The sequence below is a fragment of the Tyto alba genome, unplaced genomic scaffold, assembly GCF_018691265.1.
Source record: "Tyto alba isolate M040663 unplaced genomic scaffold, T.alba_DEE_v4.0 Super-Scaffold_39, whole genome shotgun sequence".
Classification (NCBI taxonomy): Eukaryota; Metazoa; Chordata; class Aves; order Strigiformes; family Tytonidae; genus Tyto; species Tyto alba.
Genome location: NW_024881314.1, coordinates 13,611,257 through 13,633,274, shown reverse-complemented (window position 1 = coordinate 13,633,274; position 22,018 = coordinate 13,611,257). Strand labels below are relative to the sequence as shown.

The 22,018-nt window shown below is 44.4% G+C and overlaps 1 protein-coding gene across 1 annotated transcript; it reads right to left on the bottom strand.

Annotated features, from left to right (window-relative positions):
* Positions 1-2,450: 2,450 nt before the first annotated feature.
* Positions 2,451-21,342, bottom strand: LOC116962928 (myosin heavy chain, skeletal muscle, adult). The gene is made up of 38 exons (XM_042802598.1): positions 21,136-21,342; positions 20,905-21,048; positions 20,655-20,811; positions 17,344-17,371; positions 17,131-17,245; positions 16,840-16,932; positions 16,646-16,709; positions 16,455-16,553; positions 16,245-16,348; positions 16,007-16,145; positions 15,248-15,366; positions 15,003-15,152; positions 14,030-14,200; positions 13,085-13,394; positions 12,866-12,936; positions 11,725-11,812; positions 11,513-11,630; positions 11,033-11,156; positions 10,258-10,394; positions 9,900-10,155; positions 8,862-9,104; positions 8,455-8,631; positions 8,224-8,369; positions 8,051-8,141; positions 7,573-7,962; positions 7,296-7,422; positions 7,013-7,131; positions 6,291-6,487; positions 5,707-5,890; positions 5,455-5,620; positions 5,158-5,282; positions 4,698-5,006; positions 4,395-4,598; positions 3,994-4,119; positions 3,728-3,898; positions 3,537-3,641; positions 3,298-3,393; positions 2,451-2,675 (listed from the first exon to the last, which is right to left on the bottom strand). Exons 1-38 carry the CDS (start codon positions 21,340-21,342, stop codon positions 2,520-2,522), a joined length of 5,826 nt encoding a protein of 1,941 aa, XP_042658532.1. The 3' UTR covers positions 2,451-2,519.
* Between the last annotated feature and the right edge of the window lie 676 nt (positions 21,343-22,018).

The window sequence follows — 22,018 nt, the reverse complement described above, 5'->3', positions numbered from 1 at the left end:
GAATGGTGCTGTGACAAGGGTGTTGATAACTATGTGTTATCAACATCCTCAAGTCTTTGCCAGGGGGAGTATGGTATAGCAGGCACTTGTCTCTACTTGGTCTTGGGTTTGCTTGTGTTTATTTTTATCTATTTCCTTTTCACAGTCTGCTTCCCTTTCACTGGTTCCCAACTGAAGTTTAAGAGGTGTAGGGTAGCTTCCCCTGCCTCAATTATCAGGAAAGGTGATATTATTATGTCTTTATTACTCAGTGGCTCCCAAGGCTTGTCAGAGCTTTACTGTATATGGCATTCACAACACTTAACATGAGACATATTAGGTAATTGTTCTTTGACTACCACACAGTTATTAAAATAACCTAAAACCACTTCAGGCCCAGACAAGCCCTAAGACCATACACTGTCAGGTCAATACAAACCCTCAAGCCTTTTGCTATTATTTGAAAAAAAAATCATATTTACTGTTCTACAGTAATGGAACTTTTAAGGAAGTGAAGAATCTTAGTATAGACAGAGAATGATCAGATATTCAGAAGGAGTGAAAAGATAAACTGTTGGAAAAGACAGTATCAGAAAACAGTTGGGCTGGTCTCTGTCATGGAGCATGAGTGTGAAGAATAAAATGAAGTGAAAGAAATCTGAAGTCTACTAGGGAACTATAGGAAGCCTTCTAACCTGTCATGGGAGGGAACAGCTAGGCTAGCATCACTGCTAGGTGTTAGATGGATTTATTAAGGTCTTTGTGGCTGAAAACTGATCAGCTCCAAAAAAGCTCACTCTCATCACTCTTTCAGATAGCAATGACAGAGACATCTAGGTTCCTACTTTCTCATCCTCACTACAGACAACAGGATAACTGCAGAATTACTGGTGTGTTGGTGAGTTTGCATCTTGGAGACAGATAATTAAAGAATTTTTTTGGTAATTCTATCTTAGCCATATGGCCATGGACTTGTTGACTGGAAGTCCCCAGCAGAGTAAGCAAAGTTCATTGGAAGTTCACTTTGCTCTTTGGAAGCAAAGCCATGCTGCGACATTGATTTTGACACACACTGAGGGACCACTGTCAACCCTTGGCACTTCTCAGGAAACCTCAAGAGCTCCAATGGCAGGCTCTCTGAAAGCTTTGTAGATGAATAGAGAAAAAGATTTTGGAGATCACTAACCTCAGGCCTGTATGCCATGCCTGACCAATTAGGTGAGTCAACTTCCCCTGCATTGGTTTCTGTTTGACAATGCAGCTCCAAGGCAACAACAGCCATAGCCAGAGGTCAAATATTTATTTTTTTAATTTGCCTTTTAGGCAAGACCTAATTCAGAAATTAGGCATCCAGAGAGCAAGCTATGGAAAGCATAGACTGTAAACTCATGAGAGCAGCAACCAGTCTCCATATCCTTCCCAAACCATATGTTCACTCCTCTGCCCCTGACTGGTACACACACACAGAGTCCTCCACCTTCTGCTTTCTGTCATCTCCTGTTTCTTTTAATGCCAGAGCTGGTTAGAACATTGATCCTTGTCAAGCTTTGCCACACTGGGATGATTTTGTAGTTTTGCTCTGTATACTCATTCAGTTCTCTCCAATCTTAAGACTCCGGGTCTGTTTAATTGGTCCTCATACAGAAGCTCCTCCATGTGTCTGATCACTTTCATTGCCTTTGGAATCATAATTCCTTGCAAATTGAGTTTGTCTCTTTTTTTTTATTATTTATTTATTTTCCCTTTTGCTACCACTGCTGAGAAATGAGTGGATATTTTCATACAGTTATGCAGCATATGTGGAAGACCTTCATCCTGATGCATAATTGTCAGCTCAGAATCCATCTTTTTATATGCGACACTGTACTATGTTTCCCCATATGTACAGTTTTGTGCTTTTAACTGTATCAAAATTTGTATGCTCTTTACTGGCACTGTTTCCTCAGTGTCATGGAAGTTTTCTGCATTTCTTAGGCATATCTTATTGTCCATACTGCCTGGAATAGTGTTATTTCACTGGGAAACATGCTGTTCCTTCCTTTACATCACAACTTGCTTTACCAATAGTGTGGATAATACAGATCCCAGGACAAAAAAAAATTTTCTTTATTGTGCGACTTTGATAATTTTTCTGAATGAGAAACTTCCTTTTTATCACTCACTTAACTAATATAGAAGGCATAAGTATTTAAGCACTAGGTGACAAAAAGCTGTACCATGACATAGGTGCAAAAGCTTATAAGCCAAAAAAGTGAGCAAGGGTTAATGATGACAAAGCCCAAACCAGTGAAAAGAGACAAAATGAACACTACTGCTCATGGCATGTATCTAAAAGGAATCTACTCTTCACTCACTACATATTGAGCTGGTTGTAAATAAGACAGAATGTATCCCATTCCCTTCCACATTCCCAGGGTGGAGGGGAGGGTAAACGAGCAGCTGCATAGTATTTGGCTGCCAGCCAGGTTCAAACAATGACAGCAACTGAGAGGTTCACATTCTGTGCATCCCTCAGGTCACTTTGCTGCCTCATGACATCCTCACTCCTCCTCTTCTATCTTCTTGCCGTGAAACTCCCGGCTTTTCACTCGGAGCTTGTTGACCTGCGACTCTGCAATGTCAGCCCGCTCCTCGGCTTCCTCCAGCTCGTGCTGGATCTTGCGGAATTTGGAGAGGTTGACATTGGACAGCTCCTCCTGTGCAGGGAGTGGGAGTTGGTGGTGAGGAGCCCAGGGCAGGGGTTTCACTCCTCCTGCGCCTCGGCCTCGCGGGGCTGCGGCTCTTCCCTGGGGGAAGGCACAGACCTCCATCTCCCACCCACCTCTGCTTACATGTAAGCCTCACACAGACCTCCTCATCGTCCCTTATTCAGGGACCCACTGTGACAAGCCTCACCAGGACCGTGTCACTCTTGAGGAGCAATTTTGTCACTTGGCTTAGTCATTTGTGTACTTATTCTCCCACTACTTGCTGCCCAACTACCAGTGTGACTTGTTAGGTTCAGAAAGACCCTGAAACCCTTTGCTTTTGATCAATGGCAGAGATTCAGGAACTTCCCAGTTGGTGGATGTGGGCCCTGGGTTTGTTTAGTCTGACCTCCCGTATAAAACAGACTACAGAACTCCCCTCAGTTCATCCCTGACTGCAGGGTGCCCAGAACTCAGCAAGGCCTCGTGACACGGTAGTAAAACAGCGTGGCTGAGACTCTTGGGTTTCGGGAATGTCGTTCATGCCCCTTTCCTGGGATTTGTACTCATCTCAACGAGCATGTTGCCCCAGTAGAAGGTGGCTCTTGCTCTCTCTTCAAGCAATACTTACAGCCTCCTCAGCTTGTCTCTTGTAGGATTTCACCTTCATTTGCAGCTTGTCCACCAGGTCCTGGAGCCGGAGAATATTCTTCCGGTCTTCTTCAGACTAGAGTGGTCGGTAAGCAGGAAAGAAAAGAAATGATTGGTTCTACATCATGTGCAGTTAACAATTCCCCTTGGGGACATTGTGTACAAAGTTTGACTTGTTGGGAGAAAACTCTGCCAGCCCAAGGAGGCCTCCTGCCTCACCTGGTAGGTCAGCTCCTTCACCCTCCTCTCGTACTTGCGCACACCCTTCACGGCTTCAGTGCTGCGCTTCTGCTCGGCATCGACCTCCCCTTCCAGCTCCCGCACCTGCAATGAGAAGCCCGTCTTTGGAGCTTCCCTGCTGCTTACGTACGTGACATGTTCACTCATGCACAAATACCAGCCCTACGCACTCTGGCCTCCAGCTTCTGGATTTGTTTCTTGCCTCCCTTCAGCGCCAACTGCTCGGCCTCATCCAGACGGTGCTGCAGGTCCTTCACCGTCTGGTCCAGGTTCTTCTTCATCCTCTCCAGGTGGGCGCTGGTGTCTTGCTCCTTCTTCAGCTCTTCTGCCATCATGGCTGCCTGAGGAGAGAAAAAGGTCAAAGCCATTTTGGGGCTGGAGGCAGTGTGGGGGAGAACAGGTCCACCATCAGCACCAAAAGGAGCCCCCAACTCACATCCGTGATGGCCTTCTTGGCCTTCTCTTCAGCATTGCGGGCTTCCTGGATCGTCTCCTCCATTTCACCCTGAATTTGCATGATGTCTGTTTCCAGCTTCTTCTTGGTGTTGATTAAGCTGGTGTTCTGTGCAACAGGAAAGACATGATTTGTACAGTTAGACCTAATGCCTCCGCATCAAGGCTTGAAAGTGTCAGCATTGTTTACGAAAGTCTTTAATGCCACAGTCCTCTTTAAATCCAGAGCAGCAAACCAGACATGGGTGGCTGGCTGTATTGGCCATGTTACGGCATAGCTCTTCAAGTCTTTATAGACTAGTCATTTACAAGATGCATAGCAATCACACTCTGTGTTATCTCTTGTGGATGGGTTTAATTTCCAGCAGAGTGGGTGTTCCAGACCTGGGTATGGAGGAGCTGCACACGTTCAGTGGCATCCAGAAGCTCCTGCTCAGCCACTTTCCTCGAACGCTCCGTCTGCTCCAGGGTTGCCCGTAGCTCCTCAACTTCAGCCTGCAGCAGGTTTGCTCTGCGCTCCACCATGGCCACCTGCTCCTTCAGGTCCTCCTGTGTCCTGAGAGCATCGTCCAAGTGTATCTGCGTATCCTGTAAAACAGGCAACAGAAATTACAGGACGACAGCGTGCACTTGGGGGCCAAATAATCAGGAATGTTCTTTCTCTCTCTGTAGCATTGCTGATCGGACCTTGAGCACGGCCTGTGTGTTTCTCAGGTTCTTTTGTGCCTCTGCAGCCACGCGGTTGGCATGGCTCAGCTGGATCTCCATTTCATTCAGGTCTCCCTCCATCTTCTTCTTCAGCCTCAGGGCTTCATTCCTGCTCCTGATCTCAGCGTCCAGGCTGCTCTGCATGGACTCCACGACTCGGAGGTGGTTTCTTTTCAGCTGGTCAATCTCCTCATCTTTCTCTGCGATCTTCCTGTCGATCTCAGACTTCACCTGGTTGAGCTCAAGTTGGAGGCGCAGAATCTTCCCTTCCTCATGTTCTAGGGAGGCCTGGACAAGTCAGCAGGAACAGTGACTTAAACTAGTGTTTCCTTTTAAGTGATCTCTTATGCAATACTTCGTGACATCTAGGCTTGCTTTCCTGCCACCTCTGCAAATAGCTACTCCCATACTGTCAATCTGGACACTATTTGTTACGTACCTCAGCTTCCTCCAGGGAGGCCTGGAGTTCAGATTTCTCCTGCTCAATCTGCTTCTTGATTTTCTCCAGCTCATGAATCGCCTTTCCTCCCTCTGCAATCTGCTCCGTGAGGTCAGAAATCTCCTCTGTGGGAACAAAGTCCAATGTCAAGATCAGGCATGGAGTCGAATGGGAACGGCCCTGACACACCAAGGTGGCCGGTATCTTTGCCAACCTGCAGGCACAGACCCATGTCGAGCGGTGGGTAGCGGTGGGGAGTGAGAAAGCCCTGCCAGGAGCAGAGGGCCAGGGACTTACGCTGCAAGTTCTTGTTCTCACGCTTCAGCGTTTCCAGGTGGTCCAAGGACTCCTCATAGGCATTCTTCATCTTAAACAGCTCCGTGCTGAGAGAGCGAGACTCCTTCTGGGAGGCCTCCAGCTCAGCCTGCGTTTCCTCGTACTTCTGCTTCCACTCTGCCAGGATCTGAAGAGAAACGGGGCGTGAGTATGGAGGTGGCAATCAGGAGGGGAAGCTCTGCCCAGGAGCCCCAGGGCTGGCGCCCAAAAGACCTTGTCAAAGTTCTTCTGCTTCTTGTCCAGAGCTGCGCACGCAGCATTTGATCGCTCCACATCAATCATCAGGTCCTCCACTTCATTCTGCAGCCTCTGCTTTGTCTTTTCCAGGGAAGCACATTTGGCGTTCACAGCTTCAACATGCTCCTCTGCATCCTGCAGGCGCTGTGCCAGCTTCTTCCTGGCAGGAGACAAGCACAGCTCCAGGTTAGAGTTTAGAGGGGAGCCAATTTCCACGAGAGGGCTGTTGACCACTTCTGGGGCTGTGAGCCCAATGCTTTTCACAGTGTTTTTTCTGTTCCGAGACTGCATGCAGCGTAAAGGCTCTGTCACTTCTTTGTCCTAGCACCTACTGAGTATTTGGCCTGTCTTGGCTCTTCTAGCCCTAAAGGCTGTGTTTGTCCCTCCAATCTACATTTCTTCCACAGCATACTTTTCCTCTCTCTCTCTCATCCCTCTACCACAAAGCCACTGTATCCCTGTCTTCATCCCACCCCTGTCCTAACACACTCTAAGAGGCTCCAGTTTCCCTTGACAGTCTCTGTCTTCTCCAGCCATTCGACAACCTGCTTCCCACATACTTGGCCTCCTCCAGCTCCTCCGTGCGCTGAATAGCGTCTGTCTCGTATTTGGTTCTCCACTGGGCCACCTCGCTGTTGGCCTTGGACAGGGCACGCTGCAGCTCCCCCTTGGCCTCCTGCTCCTCCTCATATTGCTCGCGGAGCAGGTCACAGTCGTGGCGAGCAGACTGCAAGGCGTGGGCCAGGGCGTTCTTGGCCTGTTGGAGCATTGGGATTGGTAACCTGAATACCTGTCTTGAGGTGCCTCCTGACAGTGAAGTTGACAACAAAATTAGAACGAAACTCTAATTAGGCAAATGCAAAGCTGGGACGTGATGAAGCCGCCCCATCAACGAGTTCGAGAGGATCAGGATGGGTTAGTGACAGGTGCGCTGGGGACCATAACCTGATGTTTCTGTGAGTGTTTTGACATACGTGTCTGAATCCTGTCTTAGAGAGTATAGTCAGAATCTCGTGAAAGCCTTGTGGATGACTTCCTCCAGCATCAAAATCATCACGCTTCCTTTCCTCTCTAGCATATGAGTGGGGGGTATGTGCACTACTGGTGTTCCCTCCAGTACTACACGTCTTTGGGGAAAGCATGTTGAACCATTCCCATTTGGGGGGATTTAAAATGTGAAATATTGTAGACAAGATTTTCCAGATACTTTTAGGGCTGATGTTGCTTGTTGAAAGAACACTTTTATCGCCAGAAAAGGTCATTTTATAGCAAATATCCTCACCTTTGTTTCTTCCTCTAAATGTCTCTTGAGTTCCTCAATTTGCTGGGTAAATCCTTGCTTGCCCCTAGACAGCTGAGAAATCAGAGCATCTTTTTCTTCCACCTGGCGTGAGTATTCCCCTGGACAGAGTAAAGTGAAAAAAGTAGCCAGACTACTAATAACATTTGTGCTTGTAAACCCCTGTGATCAGTAGCTCCGAGATACAAGTTATCCTACTGCAAACTGTGGTATCCTCATGGCATGCAGGTCCTCCTATTGCACCTCAGCAATGCGGATGTCTCACCTGATTCTGTCTGCAGACGAGCTCTCTGGGTATTGAGGTCATTGATCATGCGCTGATTCTGTTCCTCCTTAGTTTTAATCTCACTCAGCTGATCTTCCAGAGTGCGGCACATCTTCTCCAGATTTGCCTACATAGCCAATACAAGGAAGGAAAGGAAATGAACACCTGGGCTCTGCCTTATCCTCACAGCAGGGACTTTTTATGAGAATGTGGCTGCTAGATGTAGCCTATGTGCCGTATTTCGGTCCTGTGAGCGTGTTCTACTGCAATTCCGTACCTTGGCTTTGGAGACGGACTCCATGTTACTGGCCAAGTCATCAATCTCCATCTTCAGCTCACTCTTCTCCTTCTCCAGCTTCTGCTTCACTCGTTGCAGGTTGTCGATCTGCTCCCCGAGCTCAGCTGTGCTGTCCGCATGCTTCTTCCGTAGGGTGGCAGCCGTGGCTTCGTGCTGCAGCGTGGCCTCTTCAAGGTCACGGCGCATCTTCTGAAATTCTGCCTCACGCTTCTTGTTCATCTCGATCTGAGCTGCTGTCGCCCCTCCTGCCTCTTCCAGGCGCTCGCTGATCTCCTCCAGCTCCCTCGAGAGGTCAGCCCGATGCTTCTCTGCTTTTGCCCGAGAGGTTCGCTCTGCCTCAATTTCCTCCTCCAGTTCCTCAATACGAGCCTGGGGGACATTAGGGACCCTTCACACCCACGGCCTCCTCCTACCCCACCTGAGACTGGGGGAGAGAGGGGAAGGGACAGAGACTTGCCTGCAGCTCCTTGATCTTCTTCTGTAATTGCATGCCCAGGGCTTGCTCATCCTCGATTTTGCTCTGGATCTGGCTGATTTCAAAGTCTTTCCTTGGGGCAAAGCAAACCGTGTCAGAGCTCAAAGACAAAAGCACACCAGCCCAGCATTCGGGTGGCCCACAGACACACTCACTTCTTCAGTTTCTCGTCCAGCTGCTGCTTATCATTCTCCAAATCCATTATGCTGTCATGGGCCAGCTTCAGGTCTCCTTCGAGCTTCCTCTTAGCTCTCTCAAGGTCCATGCGCAGTTTCTTCTCTTGCTCCAGGGACCCTTCCAGCTAAAACAAACAGGACCGCCAGTGCTCTGCCAGTCCGGTTTAACTCCATACCTGTTCTGGTCTTGCTGTATGCCTGTGTGCTTACATCGTCCACTTGCTGCTCCAGCTTGGTCTTAGCTTTGGTCAGCGTATTGACTTTGTCCTCTTCTGCCTGCAGGTCATCCAGTGTCTGCTGATGGGCCTCTTGGAGGGCTTTCTTCTCTTTTGTCAGCTTGGCAATGGTCTCGTCCAGGGCTGCCATCTCCTCTGTCAGGTTTTTCACCTGTTGATTGTAAGAAAGTACCAAAAGTCTGTGTAGATGACTTGACTGCTAGTGCAGTAACCTTTTCACTTTGCAGTGCTTAGCCAGGAACTTGGTTTTCATTTGGGCTGCCAATTTGCCCTGCAGTGATGCTCCTGGTGTGTTCCAAACCTAGCTTTGTTCTGAGGGTACCAGGCGGATGTGAGAGGCATCTGTCCCTTCCCCCTTGATGTGGCTCTCTGTGTGTGTACCTTGTTTTCAGTGGCATGCTTTTCCTTTTCCACTTTGGCCAACGTTAACTCAAGGTCATCAATATCTTTCTTCAGCTCTGAGCATTCATCCTCCAGTTTCCTCTTCTTGGCTGTCAGCTCGGCATTAATTTCTTCCTCATCCTCAGCCCTTTCAGTCACCTCCTTAATTTTGGCTTCCAGCTGGATTTTGGTTTTGATGAGCTGGTCACATCTTTCCTCAGCATCAGCCAAGCTATCTGCTTCCTGGTGGGGAGACACAGATTTTTGTGGGTTGCCATGTTTTGAAGTTCCTCCACCCTGTCTTTTGTATCAATGAGTAGTGTTGTCTTAAAATGGGGGTTGAACTTGGACTTCCACCTCAGCAACTGGAAGATCTTACCCAGCGTCTGCTGGCAAACATTGTCATCTGGAATCAACGTTGATTCCAAATTCTTTTTGTCTCTTTAAAATGTCTCACATAGAGGGCAGATGACAGAAAAAGTATTCAATACCCTTCTTTTTAATTGAGTCATCATGAACCTCATAATATTTGGGGACTAAAGGCTTTGTGAAGATAATTCAGCAGACAATGTGGGTTTTTTGTTTGGTGTGAAGAAACTGTATTTCCCTACTTGAGTCTGAGTGAGAAGTATCTGTTTTTCTGAAAGTAATCAGTGCCTTCAAGTGTAGCTGTGCAGGCGGGGATCCTTCTCAGGTTTACCTGTACTCTCTTGGACAGACACACTGCTTTGGAAGTTGAGTAGACAGAGATATTTCCCTTCCCATTCAGAGCTCTGCTGTGGATTACATGTTGGCTAGTGTTAGAGAGCTCTTTCCCTAGTCAGCAGGAATGCCAAGACTCACGTGGGGCTGCCATGCAACTCACCATGTCCCTGCCAGTGCCTGTTTAATCAGTGTTAGTGTGCCTTAGTGTGTGTGTGATTTAGACTGTTTCCTGCTACATGTTAGCCAGCTTCCTGCAAGTTTCTGCTCAGGGTAAGAAGCGTTCTGGCTGTATACTCTTCTTTTCCCAGGGACAAATGTACAGTGATTACTCACCGCCTGCACTTGGAGCTGCAGGTCATTTTTCTCCTGCAGCAGGGCCACCATTTTCTCCTCCAGCTCCTTCCTCTTTGCCTCTGACTTTGCAAGCTCTTCTTTTGTTTTCTCAAATTCTTCCTTCATGTTGGCCATCTCCTTCTCAGATTCTGCACTCTTCAGCAAGGGCTTGATCTTGAAGAACAGCTTCATCCAGGGCCAGTGCTTCACATTCATGAATGCACGAACGTTGTACTGGATGCAGAAGATTGATTCTCTGAAATGAATATGACGTGGCTATTGCATAGCTTCAGTGTGATGAATTTAAACTTTATTAGTCATGTAGCATGAGAATCAACTAAATATGAGAAATATCTACCTCCTCTCCACCATTCTCCGATACTCCACTCTCATCAGGAAGCCTCTGCACCTGGCTTGTGTACGAGTGATGATTTCTGCCAGTTTGTCATCCCTCATCTCCTCCAGGAGTCCCAGCAGCCCAGCTTTAAAGAACACCTTGATAAAGTAAATGTTGCAGCACATCACTGTCAGGTAGTACACAATAGAGGCACAGAGACTTTCAGGATCCTAATAGACCTTATGCCATGACCAGGCTCCACTTGGGTCCCCTCCCAAACCCTCTGCCCATGGGCTTGTGATCTTAGCAACAAACATTGAGCCCTTGTCTGAGCTATGTGGTACGTCTTGTGGTTTCCTTCTCAGCCACAGCCTCAGCTACACTCATCACTGATCATGGATCCCAGTGAGCTCTACCATGACCTGTGGACTTACTTCCTGGCTTGGTGTTAGGCTAATTTCTTTGCTGTTGATCTGTACAGGAATTAATGCATAGATAACCTTGTAATCCTACCTATATCTGACCCTGAGAAATCTTAAAACCCAAGAATTTATGGCTTTACCTCAGACTTTCCTAATTGTCACAAAAGTGTCTGATGATCTGGACCCTTTATTGAAACTGACTGCCATTACAGGGTCTTTCCCACTTGCCTTGCTTGAGTACTGTGCAGCTGGCCACTTGCTGATTGAGGTCTCTACCCTGCCAGATCTATTATTTTGCTGTGCTCCCTGACCCTGAAGGAGAAGCCCACCCTTACTGCTCCCTGACAAAATTTTAGCACAGGTATTGTTTCTACCTTGGTGTGACCAAATCGGTATTGGGTGTGGTCCACATCAATGGACCCAAGGAGTTTTTCTGAAGCCTTCTTGCTGTCCATGAACTGTCCCTCTGGGATAGCACTTGCGTTAAGCACTCTGTATCTGCAGAGGAAAGCAACATGAAGAAATGCCCATCACTGAAACCACCACTGTGATTGAAACCCACAGAAACCTTTTCATTGAAACCCACATTGAAACCTTCTCAGTCATTATGACTGAATGAGTTTCATGCCTGAAGACAGTTCATCCTTTCAGAACAGAATATGGAGAGTGTTTTTTCTATTAACATTAAGTGCAAGAGAATCCAGATCTCAGCAATTTCATATCATCATGAAGTGACAGTGAAACATTTCTATATTACTGCTCAGCACCAATTTAAAGTAAAATGTTTCAAGTATATTGCTATACACAGGCTCTTCAGCTTGTTCTGAATGGGCAGAAAGGTGGAGCACTCTTACCTTTGTTTGAAGTCAGCATACAGGACTCTGCTGGGGAATCCTTTCCTGCAAATTCTGATCCCTTCCAGCACACCATTGCACCGCAGCTGATGCAGCACCAGCTCATGCTCCATGGCACCTAACAAACACCACCATTAGTGACCACCCCGTTGTTAGACACTCAGGAGAAGAGTTTCTGTGGCTTGAGTTTTCCTCCTACTGGATCCCCTTACCAGGTGTTTTTGTTTCATTTGGGATGATGCACCGTACGAAATGGGGATGAGTGCTTCTCAGGTTAGCCATCAGCTTGTTTAAATTCTCCTGTGAGATCATGAAATTAAGTTTATATTATTAAGAGTAAGCACTGGAAGCTTAATAGTGGATGTATCAAACTGAGTGTTTCAGGATACAGACCTATCTTCTCTAAAGCAATTTGTAGAACTCCCAAAGGAAAACTTGGAAACTGAAGTCTCTCAGATTTTTGCTTTTGAAATTCTTGTGTAGAATAATGGTTAGCATTACTTTCCTTGATCTCTTTATACAAATACAGAGCTACCATCTCACAGCTTTTCTTCCAGGTTCTGGTATTTCGTTGGGCGTTATAAGGCATAATATGTATTCTTGGTTAATCATGACTAGAATCTGAATTGGCAGCTAAATAAGTTCTTTTAAAGTAGATGGAATTTTTCTACAGCCCATATAAATTGACTTTTTTAGCAGTAATTCAATCTCCCTAAATAATTCCACTTCAGCAAAATGGAAACTTTGAAAAAAACCCTGAAAACTGATGTAAAAATTCATTAATTTCACATAATTTAACATTCACTCTCTTTCCCCATTGAAATTGAAAATCTGCCTTACACTCTTATAATCTCAAGGCAATTATTTTGCTTTTGATGTTTGATATTTATTTTTGAATTCTACAATGCATCAATACTGAAAATCTTCATAGGTACGTTAAACATGTATGGGAAAACTCTCTGAAATATCCAGAGCAGATTTTAAGGAAATCCACTTGATTCGTTATTCACTCCCAGTGTAAGTAGGTGAACTTCACCTTCTGGAGATTTTCATTTTGAAAGCCAAAATATAAAATATAGTATCATTAGTCAGTTGAAAAAAAACCTCTAAGACAATTTCCCAGCGACTTCCAGGAGGTTGACAACAACATTCTACTGAAATAAAAATAAGACCATGTATACATTGAGGTAGAGATTTTGTGGTGTTCTAATAAGGTAATTCTGTAATTTCCAAGAATAAGAAGGGAAAGATTTTCAAGGGTGACAAGAGCTATGACAAAAACTGAAACAAGCCTTTCAGCTTCAGACTAAAATTGATTTCCATCTTCAGAAAAATAATGAATTATGTACTTACCCGAAAAAGAGCTGAGACAGTCTGGAAAGAAGAACCCTTCTTCTTGCCACCCTTTTTGCCACCACCACCCTCTGCAAACAGATGAAAAGAGCATTAAATTATGGATGTTGCCAATTAGAGCCTACAGAACACAAAATAAGTTGAAGTATTCAATGTTTACTGCTTTAATTCTGGGCCAACATTGTCTCACACTGAAAATAATATTTTCACACAGCTGACCTGCATCTGCTCCACCATAGGTGGCAAAGAGTAAAGCCAGTGTTTTCAGTGATGATTTCTGGTACAACCCAATGACAGTTTCATTCAGGGGGTCTTTGTTCTTCTCAAGCCAGCCAGAGATGTTGTAGTCCACCGTACCAGCGTAGTGCACCAGTGAGAAGTGGGCCTCAGCCTTGCCTTTGGCAGGCTTGGGCTTCTGGAAGTTGTTGGACTTGCCCAGATGCTGGTCATAGAGCTTGTTCTTGAAAGAGGTGTCAGTTGCCTTGGGGAACATGCACTCCTCTTCCAGGATGGAGAAGATGCCCATGGGCTGGAAGGCACCACAAGAAGTGACAGAAAAATGTTATAGTGATGGCATACATGTGCTATGAACATCAAATGTACCAGTGTGTTGCTGGTAGCACCTCAGCCTGGCTAAGGGCATAAGTTTGTCAGGAGTTGTTCTCAGCCAGGGAGCCTTCCCTTGCCTTCCTGCAGCCTGTCTTCACAGAACTGGTAAGAACATCTGTCTGATTCAGGTTAGAATTAGGAGTAGAATTTGAGGAAGAAGTGGTAAAGAGAAAAATAATTGGAAAAATAACTACATGAGTCCCCTTAGTTTGGGGAAATCAGGTAAGTTGATATATATTCCTCAAATTTGTGTGTGGAGTCTTGATTTGAGACTTCAGAGGAAAAAGGAAAGGAGAATGTCTCCAGTTTCTTTAAAGAAGTCTGTTGGTGGGAGTCCAGGCTATTTTTGCCATGATTAAAGACCAAGTAATTCAGGATTGATGACACATATTTGCATTTCCTAATTGCTCTTCCCCAGACTAAAATTAATTTCGGTGCAAAATATTATGTTTAAATGACACTGCACGTCTGGCTGTGAGTTCTTACTAAGCTGAATCTGGCTCAGAAACATCACAGAATTTCAAAATACATCGTGCACTTCTATGGAAAATGTACCTTCTCAATGAGCTCAATGCAGGCAGCCAGGTCCATCCCAAAGTCAATGAACTCCCATTCAATTCCTTCCTTCTTGTACTCCTCCTGCTCCAGCACGAACATGTGGTGGTTGAAGAACTGTTGCAGTTTCTCATTGGTGAAGTTGATGCACAGCTGCTCAAAGCTGTTGAACTGTCCAAAGCAAGGAGAGGTGCACAGATTCTCATGGTGTGGCAAACACCACAGGGTCTTGCTAACATTCTCTTAATGCTGTTTGAAGCGCTCCAGCTGAAACACCACTCCTAACCATACTGTAACAGCGTGTGTTTCCCTAGCAGGACTTCTATTGCAAAATCTACAGTCCTTGAAGGATTTTATTATTATTACTCTTGAAATCAAGCTAAAAGTAACAATTCTTTTTTACAATGCTACTCTAAAGCAAATCTTTCAGTAACCTTAGCACTGTGTAGGAGTCTCAGCTCTCTGACCTCCCAGAGAGTGGAAAACTCCTCGGTGTTCCACTCAGGAACTTCTCTGTCCTCAGATCAGCAGTCCGGGGTTTTCTCTGGTCTGACACAGAAGCCCTAGCATCATCACTGCATTCACAACACTGGAAGCATTCTGTGAATGTTCCCATAGCACTAATCTTTCCTTGGCTCTTCCAAGAGCATCCACACCGTTGGCCCACAACTGTGTGAGCCTCAGTCCTAGAGCTGTCTCTTTCTTTGCAAAGCCTTTGCAAACTCAAGGGCCTCTGAGACCATTTGCCAGAAAGCAGAGCTTTATTCTACCTGTTGGCAATGTTAGAATCAACGTCTTTGTTAGTAAAGCCATTTGAGAGTGTTACTGTGACAGAGAAGAGGGAGGTGTTTCTGGAAAACTGCAGATGAGGAGGATAAACTTCTCAATCTTCTTAAGAAGAAGTGTGTTTCTGAGTCCTCATGACTCCTCCCTGCCCTTCCCTTGACTATGTTGCCAAATCCTTCTTCCTTACGTCAAAGATCTCAAAGCCAGCAATGTCCAGGACGCCAATGAAGTACTGCCTGGGTTGCTTGGTATCCAGCTGCTGGTTGATGCGAATAACCATCCACAAGAACATCTTCTCAAAGACAGCTTTTGCCAGGGCACCAACTGCATTGTTCACCTAAAGCACAGAAGAAACCAGAGTTACCTCCTAAGGTCAAGGAAGAATGCTCAAGTACTCTTTCAAAACATATATTTTCAACATCTGAATTATACCTGTGACACAGTTTGACCTTTGGTCACAAATTCATTCCCAACCTTGACTCGGGGATAACACAGGGCTTTGAGCAATTCAGCTGAGTTCAGACCCATCAGGTAGGCAGCCTTGTCAGCCACTAAAGAGGAAAAGAGAGAGAGAGAGAGAGAGAGAGAAGCATTTATCTTTTGACAATGTCTAGAATTTGGTCAGTGTGAACAACTCTGCTGTTCACATTCTAGCAATGGAAAAGCGTTGGCCTGGTCTCATACAGAAAGTCTGTGAAGGAATGTGAATTTTGGAAGCTGATGATGACCTTCTTTGAAAGAAAGAACAGGTATGGCTTGGATAGGAATAGCTTGAATCTGGGAGTTCCGAGAAGAACCCCAAAAGCCTCTGAGACTTCATGCAGCACCTTCTTTTTCTATGGAAAGTGGATTTTTGCATAGCAAAGAATGCATGTTTTATTTCACCAAAAATATAATTGCACATCACGGTGACTTAGTGGTTGAAGTCTTTACAGAGAGAGTAATACCCTGTGTTGAAGTTCCCCCTTTCAGGCTGTGTGTGACTGGGACGTATCCCTTGGATAAAACAGTGGTGTTTCCCATGATCAGGGAAGCACCTCTGTAGTTAGACAGACAATGAAAAAAGATGCTTTTCCTCAGTATTTTCTGTGGTGACTCAGACCAACAAAAGGCCTGTCATTGGAGGCTAACGTATCATCTCTGCAAATAGAGACGATCTTTGAACAAGTCAGTTGCTGAATATGCTGATACCTTCTGTGCCATCGGGCTCCGCCTGTTCTTCTCGTTGTTTCTGCTTGAACTTCAGGTTCCCATAGTGCATGACAGCCCCTGTCAGCTTGTAGATGGCGGTCTTTTCATCAGCAGTGAAGCCCAGGATGTCAATGGCACTCTGCAGTCGAAACAATTAAGTAAAATATGTGTCCTCAGTAGGTCACCTATGTCACCTTTGAGATACGTACAGTGGGTTCCCTTTTGCTGTGTTACTTACATCTGTAGCCATGAGCTCCTCCTGGTCATCAATGCTGGGAACAGTGACCTCACCTTGACTCACATAGTGGAAATCATAAGGGTTGGTGCTAATGAGGAGCATGTCTGAAAGACGGAAGAGGCAAGGCACAGGCTTAGTTTTGTCAACCAGGTAACAGAGGGAACTGTTGCTCAGCGATCATCCTCAAAAAGACATAATGATCCTTCCTACCAATTAGCTCCGGCTTCTTGTTGGACATGATCTGATAAAATATGTGGTAGCTTCTTTCTGCCTTGAGCTGGAAAGTGACTCTGGACTTCTCCAGCAGATCTGGCAAGGAAGGTAGAAAGAGTTAGGCACAGGAACACGCATGCAGGTGGGAATTTGGGAAGGAATGGGATCAGGCCAGGAGAGTGTCTTACATGTTTCAATGTCAGCAGAAGCCAGTTTGCCTGTGGCCCCAAAGTGGATTCTGATGAATTTGCCCTGTCAGGGAGAAGAAGCAGAATTTCAGCCTGGAAGGGGTTCTTCCGACGTCTCCTTTATGTGGAATACTGTTAGGGCGTCACCTATCTTGTAATGAGAGGGAGAGATTTTGTCCAAAGCAACAACTTACAAAGCGTGAGGAGTTGTCGTTCCTCACAGTCTTGGCATTTCCAAAGGCCTCCAGCAGCGGGTTGGCGCTGATGATTTGATCCTCAAGCGTTCCCTGCAGGATGATAATTATTGCTGGTTATCCTCTCCAAAAATCATCTCAGGAACAGAAGAAAGCATGATTCAAGCTAGTATCTATTAATTAATTATTTGATCCTTAGGCATTCCCTATGGGATGATAATTATTCAGTTGCAGCATTTAGTTGACATTGCAATTACATGGCAAGTGTTCAGTCTGATTCTCCTGACTCACCTGCATTTTGCCTGACTGCTGCTCCTCCTTCTTCTTCTCCCCACTCGCTGCAATTGTTGCAAAATACTGGATGACACGCTTTGTGTTCACAGTCTTCCCCGCACCGGATTCTCCGCTGTGAAACCAGAGAGAGAAGCAGAGAGCGTGTGGTCAGGCAGGAGGTCCCCTGACACTGGGCAGCCCCGCAGGGACCCGAGCAGGGGGTGTACATACGTGATCAGGATCGACTGGTTCTCGCGATCTGTGAAGGAAGCAGAAACAAATAAACTGTTAATATGTATCACGAATACCCTGGATAAAAATATTCCTGGGACTTTTAGAAGACTCACTCGTAGTAGGCAGTTAATTTGTTTCATAAACCTGTGTGCCTTCACCCCTAATTCCTTTTGAACTTTTCAAATTTCCCATCTGTAGCTGGGAAGCTGACATGTCAACACTGATGTAGATGGCAGGTATATTATATGCATGTCTTTTTCTGGATATCGCATCAACCTGCTCATTTTTTTTATGAAGAGGATTCCGGCTAAGGAGTATTTTTGTAGCGTTACTGATTAATTGAGCTATCTGTAAGCTGAAGTGAACTGGAACAGGTGCTTCTCATAAACTTTGTAGCATAGGAACAATCACTCCTGATCAGTGATTAAGCCCCCCCTACATGTTTTTTCTGTCTGTTGCCAATTGATTGTTGCCACAAAAATATCATAAACATGTGGTAATCTTTTACTGGAATACTCTCCCAAACTCTAGAATATTGAAATGTTGATACTTCCAGAGACAGATTTGGTGGTTTTGTGTGTAATACCTTTGGCTGAGTTTGCTTTTCAGAATTTTGTCTGGTTGCTTTTTTGAACCATGCTCTAGTTCTTTTTGCGTGGCTTCAACACTTACCATTCAAGTCTGATCTGGTTTTGAACCACTTACTGTGCGAAGGGAAAAAATGATTGGTGCTTAGCTTGTTTTTTCACATACTCTTCCCTTGTTTATTCATCTTCTCTGTGCCATGTATGATTGTATAAACTAGGAAAAGTCATTCATCTAGAGTTACCTGAGAAGATGTCTTGCCATACTTTTGGGAAACCTTTTCATCTTTGTCTTGACCTGTTCCTTTTCTGCTGTATCCTTTTTTTTTTGAAAAGGAGAAGGGCAGAAATGCATACAGTACGCAAGGTGCAAACATTCCTTGGGTGACCACCATGATATAATGAAGTTTTCTGCTTTGGTCACTATTTCTTGCTCAGTGACCTCCATCTTGCAATATGTTATTTTGTAGATTTCTGATCATTGAGACAAAATTTTCAAAGCTGTATTAAAGGATATGTATAGCAAAAGCAGTAGTTGTCGACACTGACCCCATCTTTTGTTTGATTGGTTGGTTGTTTTTTTCCTAAATTTTCCTAAATCCATTGTTTTTCATTCCTGTTGAGCAAACTTTGTTGCCACATCATTGAATAATGATTCCATCATCTAATGTCACAAATTCCCTCTGAAATTCTTCACTGTTAGACTGGCCCGAAGGACTTAGTCAAATCAGAAAGCCCGCCATCATTTCCTGATTGTTTAAAAAAGCGTTGAACAGCAGAAGTCTCAGAACATATCACAGTGCGACTTGATTGATAAAATCTTTGCACTGTGAAAACTGAAAAAAAAACTTTTACAGGTCTTCCTTTTAATTAACCAGCTCTTTTTGAACCTTCTCAATTCTGCAGTTGGTGGTGAATGTAAGCATTAAAAATTATGCTAAGAATAGCTGCTTTATCAACTGTACTGAAGATCTTTGTTGAATGCAGATAATTTACCTTGACCAACTCTTCTTTGTTAAAAAGGGTCAATAGTTTTGTAAGGCAAGACATGTCCCTTTAAAAAAAGTGCATCTTTTTTTTTCTTGGTAAGTCACATATATTCACATGTCCGCTAACTGCCTTGTTTTGAAATTGCTGGCAGTTTGCTTTTTATGAAAGTCAAGCTTACTGGTATGCTGTTCCTTAAAACTCCCACACAACTCTTTTCAAAAGTCACTGCAACAATCTCCATTTTCCAAGCAATTTCCAGTGAGAATTTTTGATCTGTAGAGTTCCACTGGAATGCCTGGTTGAATTCTGTCCTGGCAATTTGTTAGTGCTTGTTTTATCGTTGTGGCTTTTTTGAGAACACTTCAATCAGAAGTTCCTCTGATGAATCTCACTATAAGGAGGAGTTCCAGAAACCAATACTTCCCATACTGCTTTAAGGTAAACATGTGAAAATCTCAGTTAGTTCTCCTGATATGACTTTATAATTTCCAAGCCGTCTTTTTAAATTTTGACTGTGTCAGTACAGACTCACTTCAAGCCCTTCTGCTCCTTATGTATTTGAAAAAGAAATAAATTTTCATGCATACGTGCTGCAAGTTGTTCTCAAACCTTTAATTTTGCATGCCTTCTTATGTTTCTACAGTTAACTAGCCAGAGTTATGTTTTGAACAAAGTCTATGTGTGTTTAATAGCCTAATTTAATAGGCTGTGTGGCTGGACTGGCCTTCAAAGAAAGTGCTTACTGCCAGACGGTTTACGTTTGTTCTATGCCTCTAGGATGGTGTTTCCCAATAACGTGCAAGCAATATGAAGAGCCTAAGCCATTAGGTAGCTCACTCCTAGTGGAAAAGTCTGGGTTTGCTTTCACCAAGTTCCTGCACATCTCTTGAAGGTGCCAGCAAGAGTAAATGTCTGATGATTTACAAAAATACCGCCATGGTAAGACACACTAACCAAACAGCAATTTATTATTGTTCCATTTTCATAGTATTCTCTTCCAGTTAACCTTCTTACTGCTCTGAATACTACAGAGTTAAATACAGTAACTGGGGGCGGAGGGGGGGAACAAGATTTATTTTAACAAACTTAAATCTACCGCTCTTTGTTTCATATTTCTTACTCATCTGCTCTTTCTTGACTGTCTGGAGGTTTGCACACTTCTAGAAAAGTTTTCACTACCCTTCTTTCCTATTGCTTGCATTTGTAGTAGTGAATGGAAAAGAAGAAGCTGTTTCTCAGATAGAGGGACAAAGTACCAATTTTCCAAGCAGATTTCACTGTAAGGTCTGGCTAAGACCGCTCCCTGAGTTTTCATAAAACCACCACCATGTGAAGCATTGACCTCAGTGTTGAGTTTTCTTTCCCTTTAAAATCAATCTTAATTTCAGAACTCCACCCTAGTGACTTTTGGTCAAAAAACAAATCAAAGCAAATAATTCAAACAACAATCCTCCCAACTAAGAAGAAAAACAGAACTTTAAAAGTTTATACAAATTTCTTTGAAGGAAAATCTAACAATGTATTCAGCATTGAACCATATTTTCCCAAATATCTTGGCAAGTAAATTTTAAGGCCGATAGTTAGAAACGTGATCTCAGTGGTGGTGTCTATGGAAGAAAATATTTCCAATTATGAGAGGACATCCACCCTCCCAACACCATTAAACTGAACTGTTCTTTTCTTCTCTGAGAGTGTTCATGGGCAAATAATTGTAAAGAAAACCAAGCCACTTACCAGTCAGCATGAACTGATAGGCATTGTCAGAGATGGAGAAGATGTGTGGAGGGGCCTCCTGGCGCTTCTTGCCTCGGTAGGCCAACACCACCTCCGGGTTGTACACCGGCAGCCACTTGTAGGGGTTGACGGTGACGCAGAAGAGACCCGAATAGGTCTGTGAGGAAGGGAGAGAGCACGTTGGCTTCTGCTTACCCTGGCAGAGCATCTCCTCCTCGCTGCCCAGAGGAAGACTGCTGCTGGTACTTACGTAGATCATCCAGGCTGCATAACGCTCTTTGAGGTTGTACAGCACAGCGGGTTCGTGGAGGTGGGTCATCATGGCCATGTCCTCGATTTTATCATACTTGGGAGGGTTCATCGAGAAGATTTGATCATCCTTCACAGTCAGGGTCTGCCAGATGAAGAAATGCATGCATGTATGTCAGCTAAGTGCTGAGATTGGGAATTACATAGATTTTATGCCTTGGTTTTTACTCACCTCTCCACCTTCGGTCTTGACAGTGACCTTCCCTGATTCTTTGCTCTGGATTGTCCCTTTCACAAAGGATTCCTTAGGATGCACCACAAACACGGATGTCTTGGCATCAAAAGGCTTGTTCTGGGCCTCAATTCTCTCCTTTTCCGATTTTCGGAGATAAGGAGCCGCCTCCCCAAAGGCGGCCATCTCAGAGTCTGAAGAAGTCATGTCTGCACTTTACTGAGACACAGTCAGGAGAATACTCTGTAGGAAAGAAGATATGTTGAGTCTGTGAATGAACAGCTTTGTGTGGAAGAGAGGAAATATCTTTCCTTTTGTTTTCTTCAAATATTTAAATAGGTATCGACAAGTCAAAAGTTGGATTTAATGTTCCAAGTCTTGGCTGAAAATACTTGCATATTTTCCTGAAATTGATTCCTAGACATCTAGCTATGTACCAGTATAGAACAGTTATTTAGTGTTGCAGTATTTTAGCACGGTTTAGCATTATTACTTCAACTTTGCGTACTCTAGTGAATTTAGGCATAGCAATAACAGACACTTCATATTAAGTGCGTCTCTAATTTTTTAAAAAAATGCTATCTGAAAGCCTCTGAGAGACTTCCTTTTCTCATAGCAAATGGTGGCTTTTCACTGCAAAATTTACCAGCTGTGGAGAATTCATCTTGCATTATGACAGCTATAAATGTCACTGTTGCGTGTTCTGTTTTCTAGATATCTTGAAGTGTTGGATTTCTTATTGTTTCTTAAAAGTTGGCAAATTTTGGTATTAATTCTGGTTGCAGAGGCTGGAAGTCAGTCACTGCTGTTTGAAAACATAGCAGCTCATTTTCTGTTGCACAGATATCCAGAGCTAATATATAAGCTGAATGAAAAAGAGCTT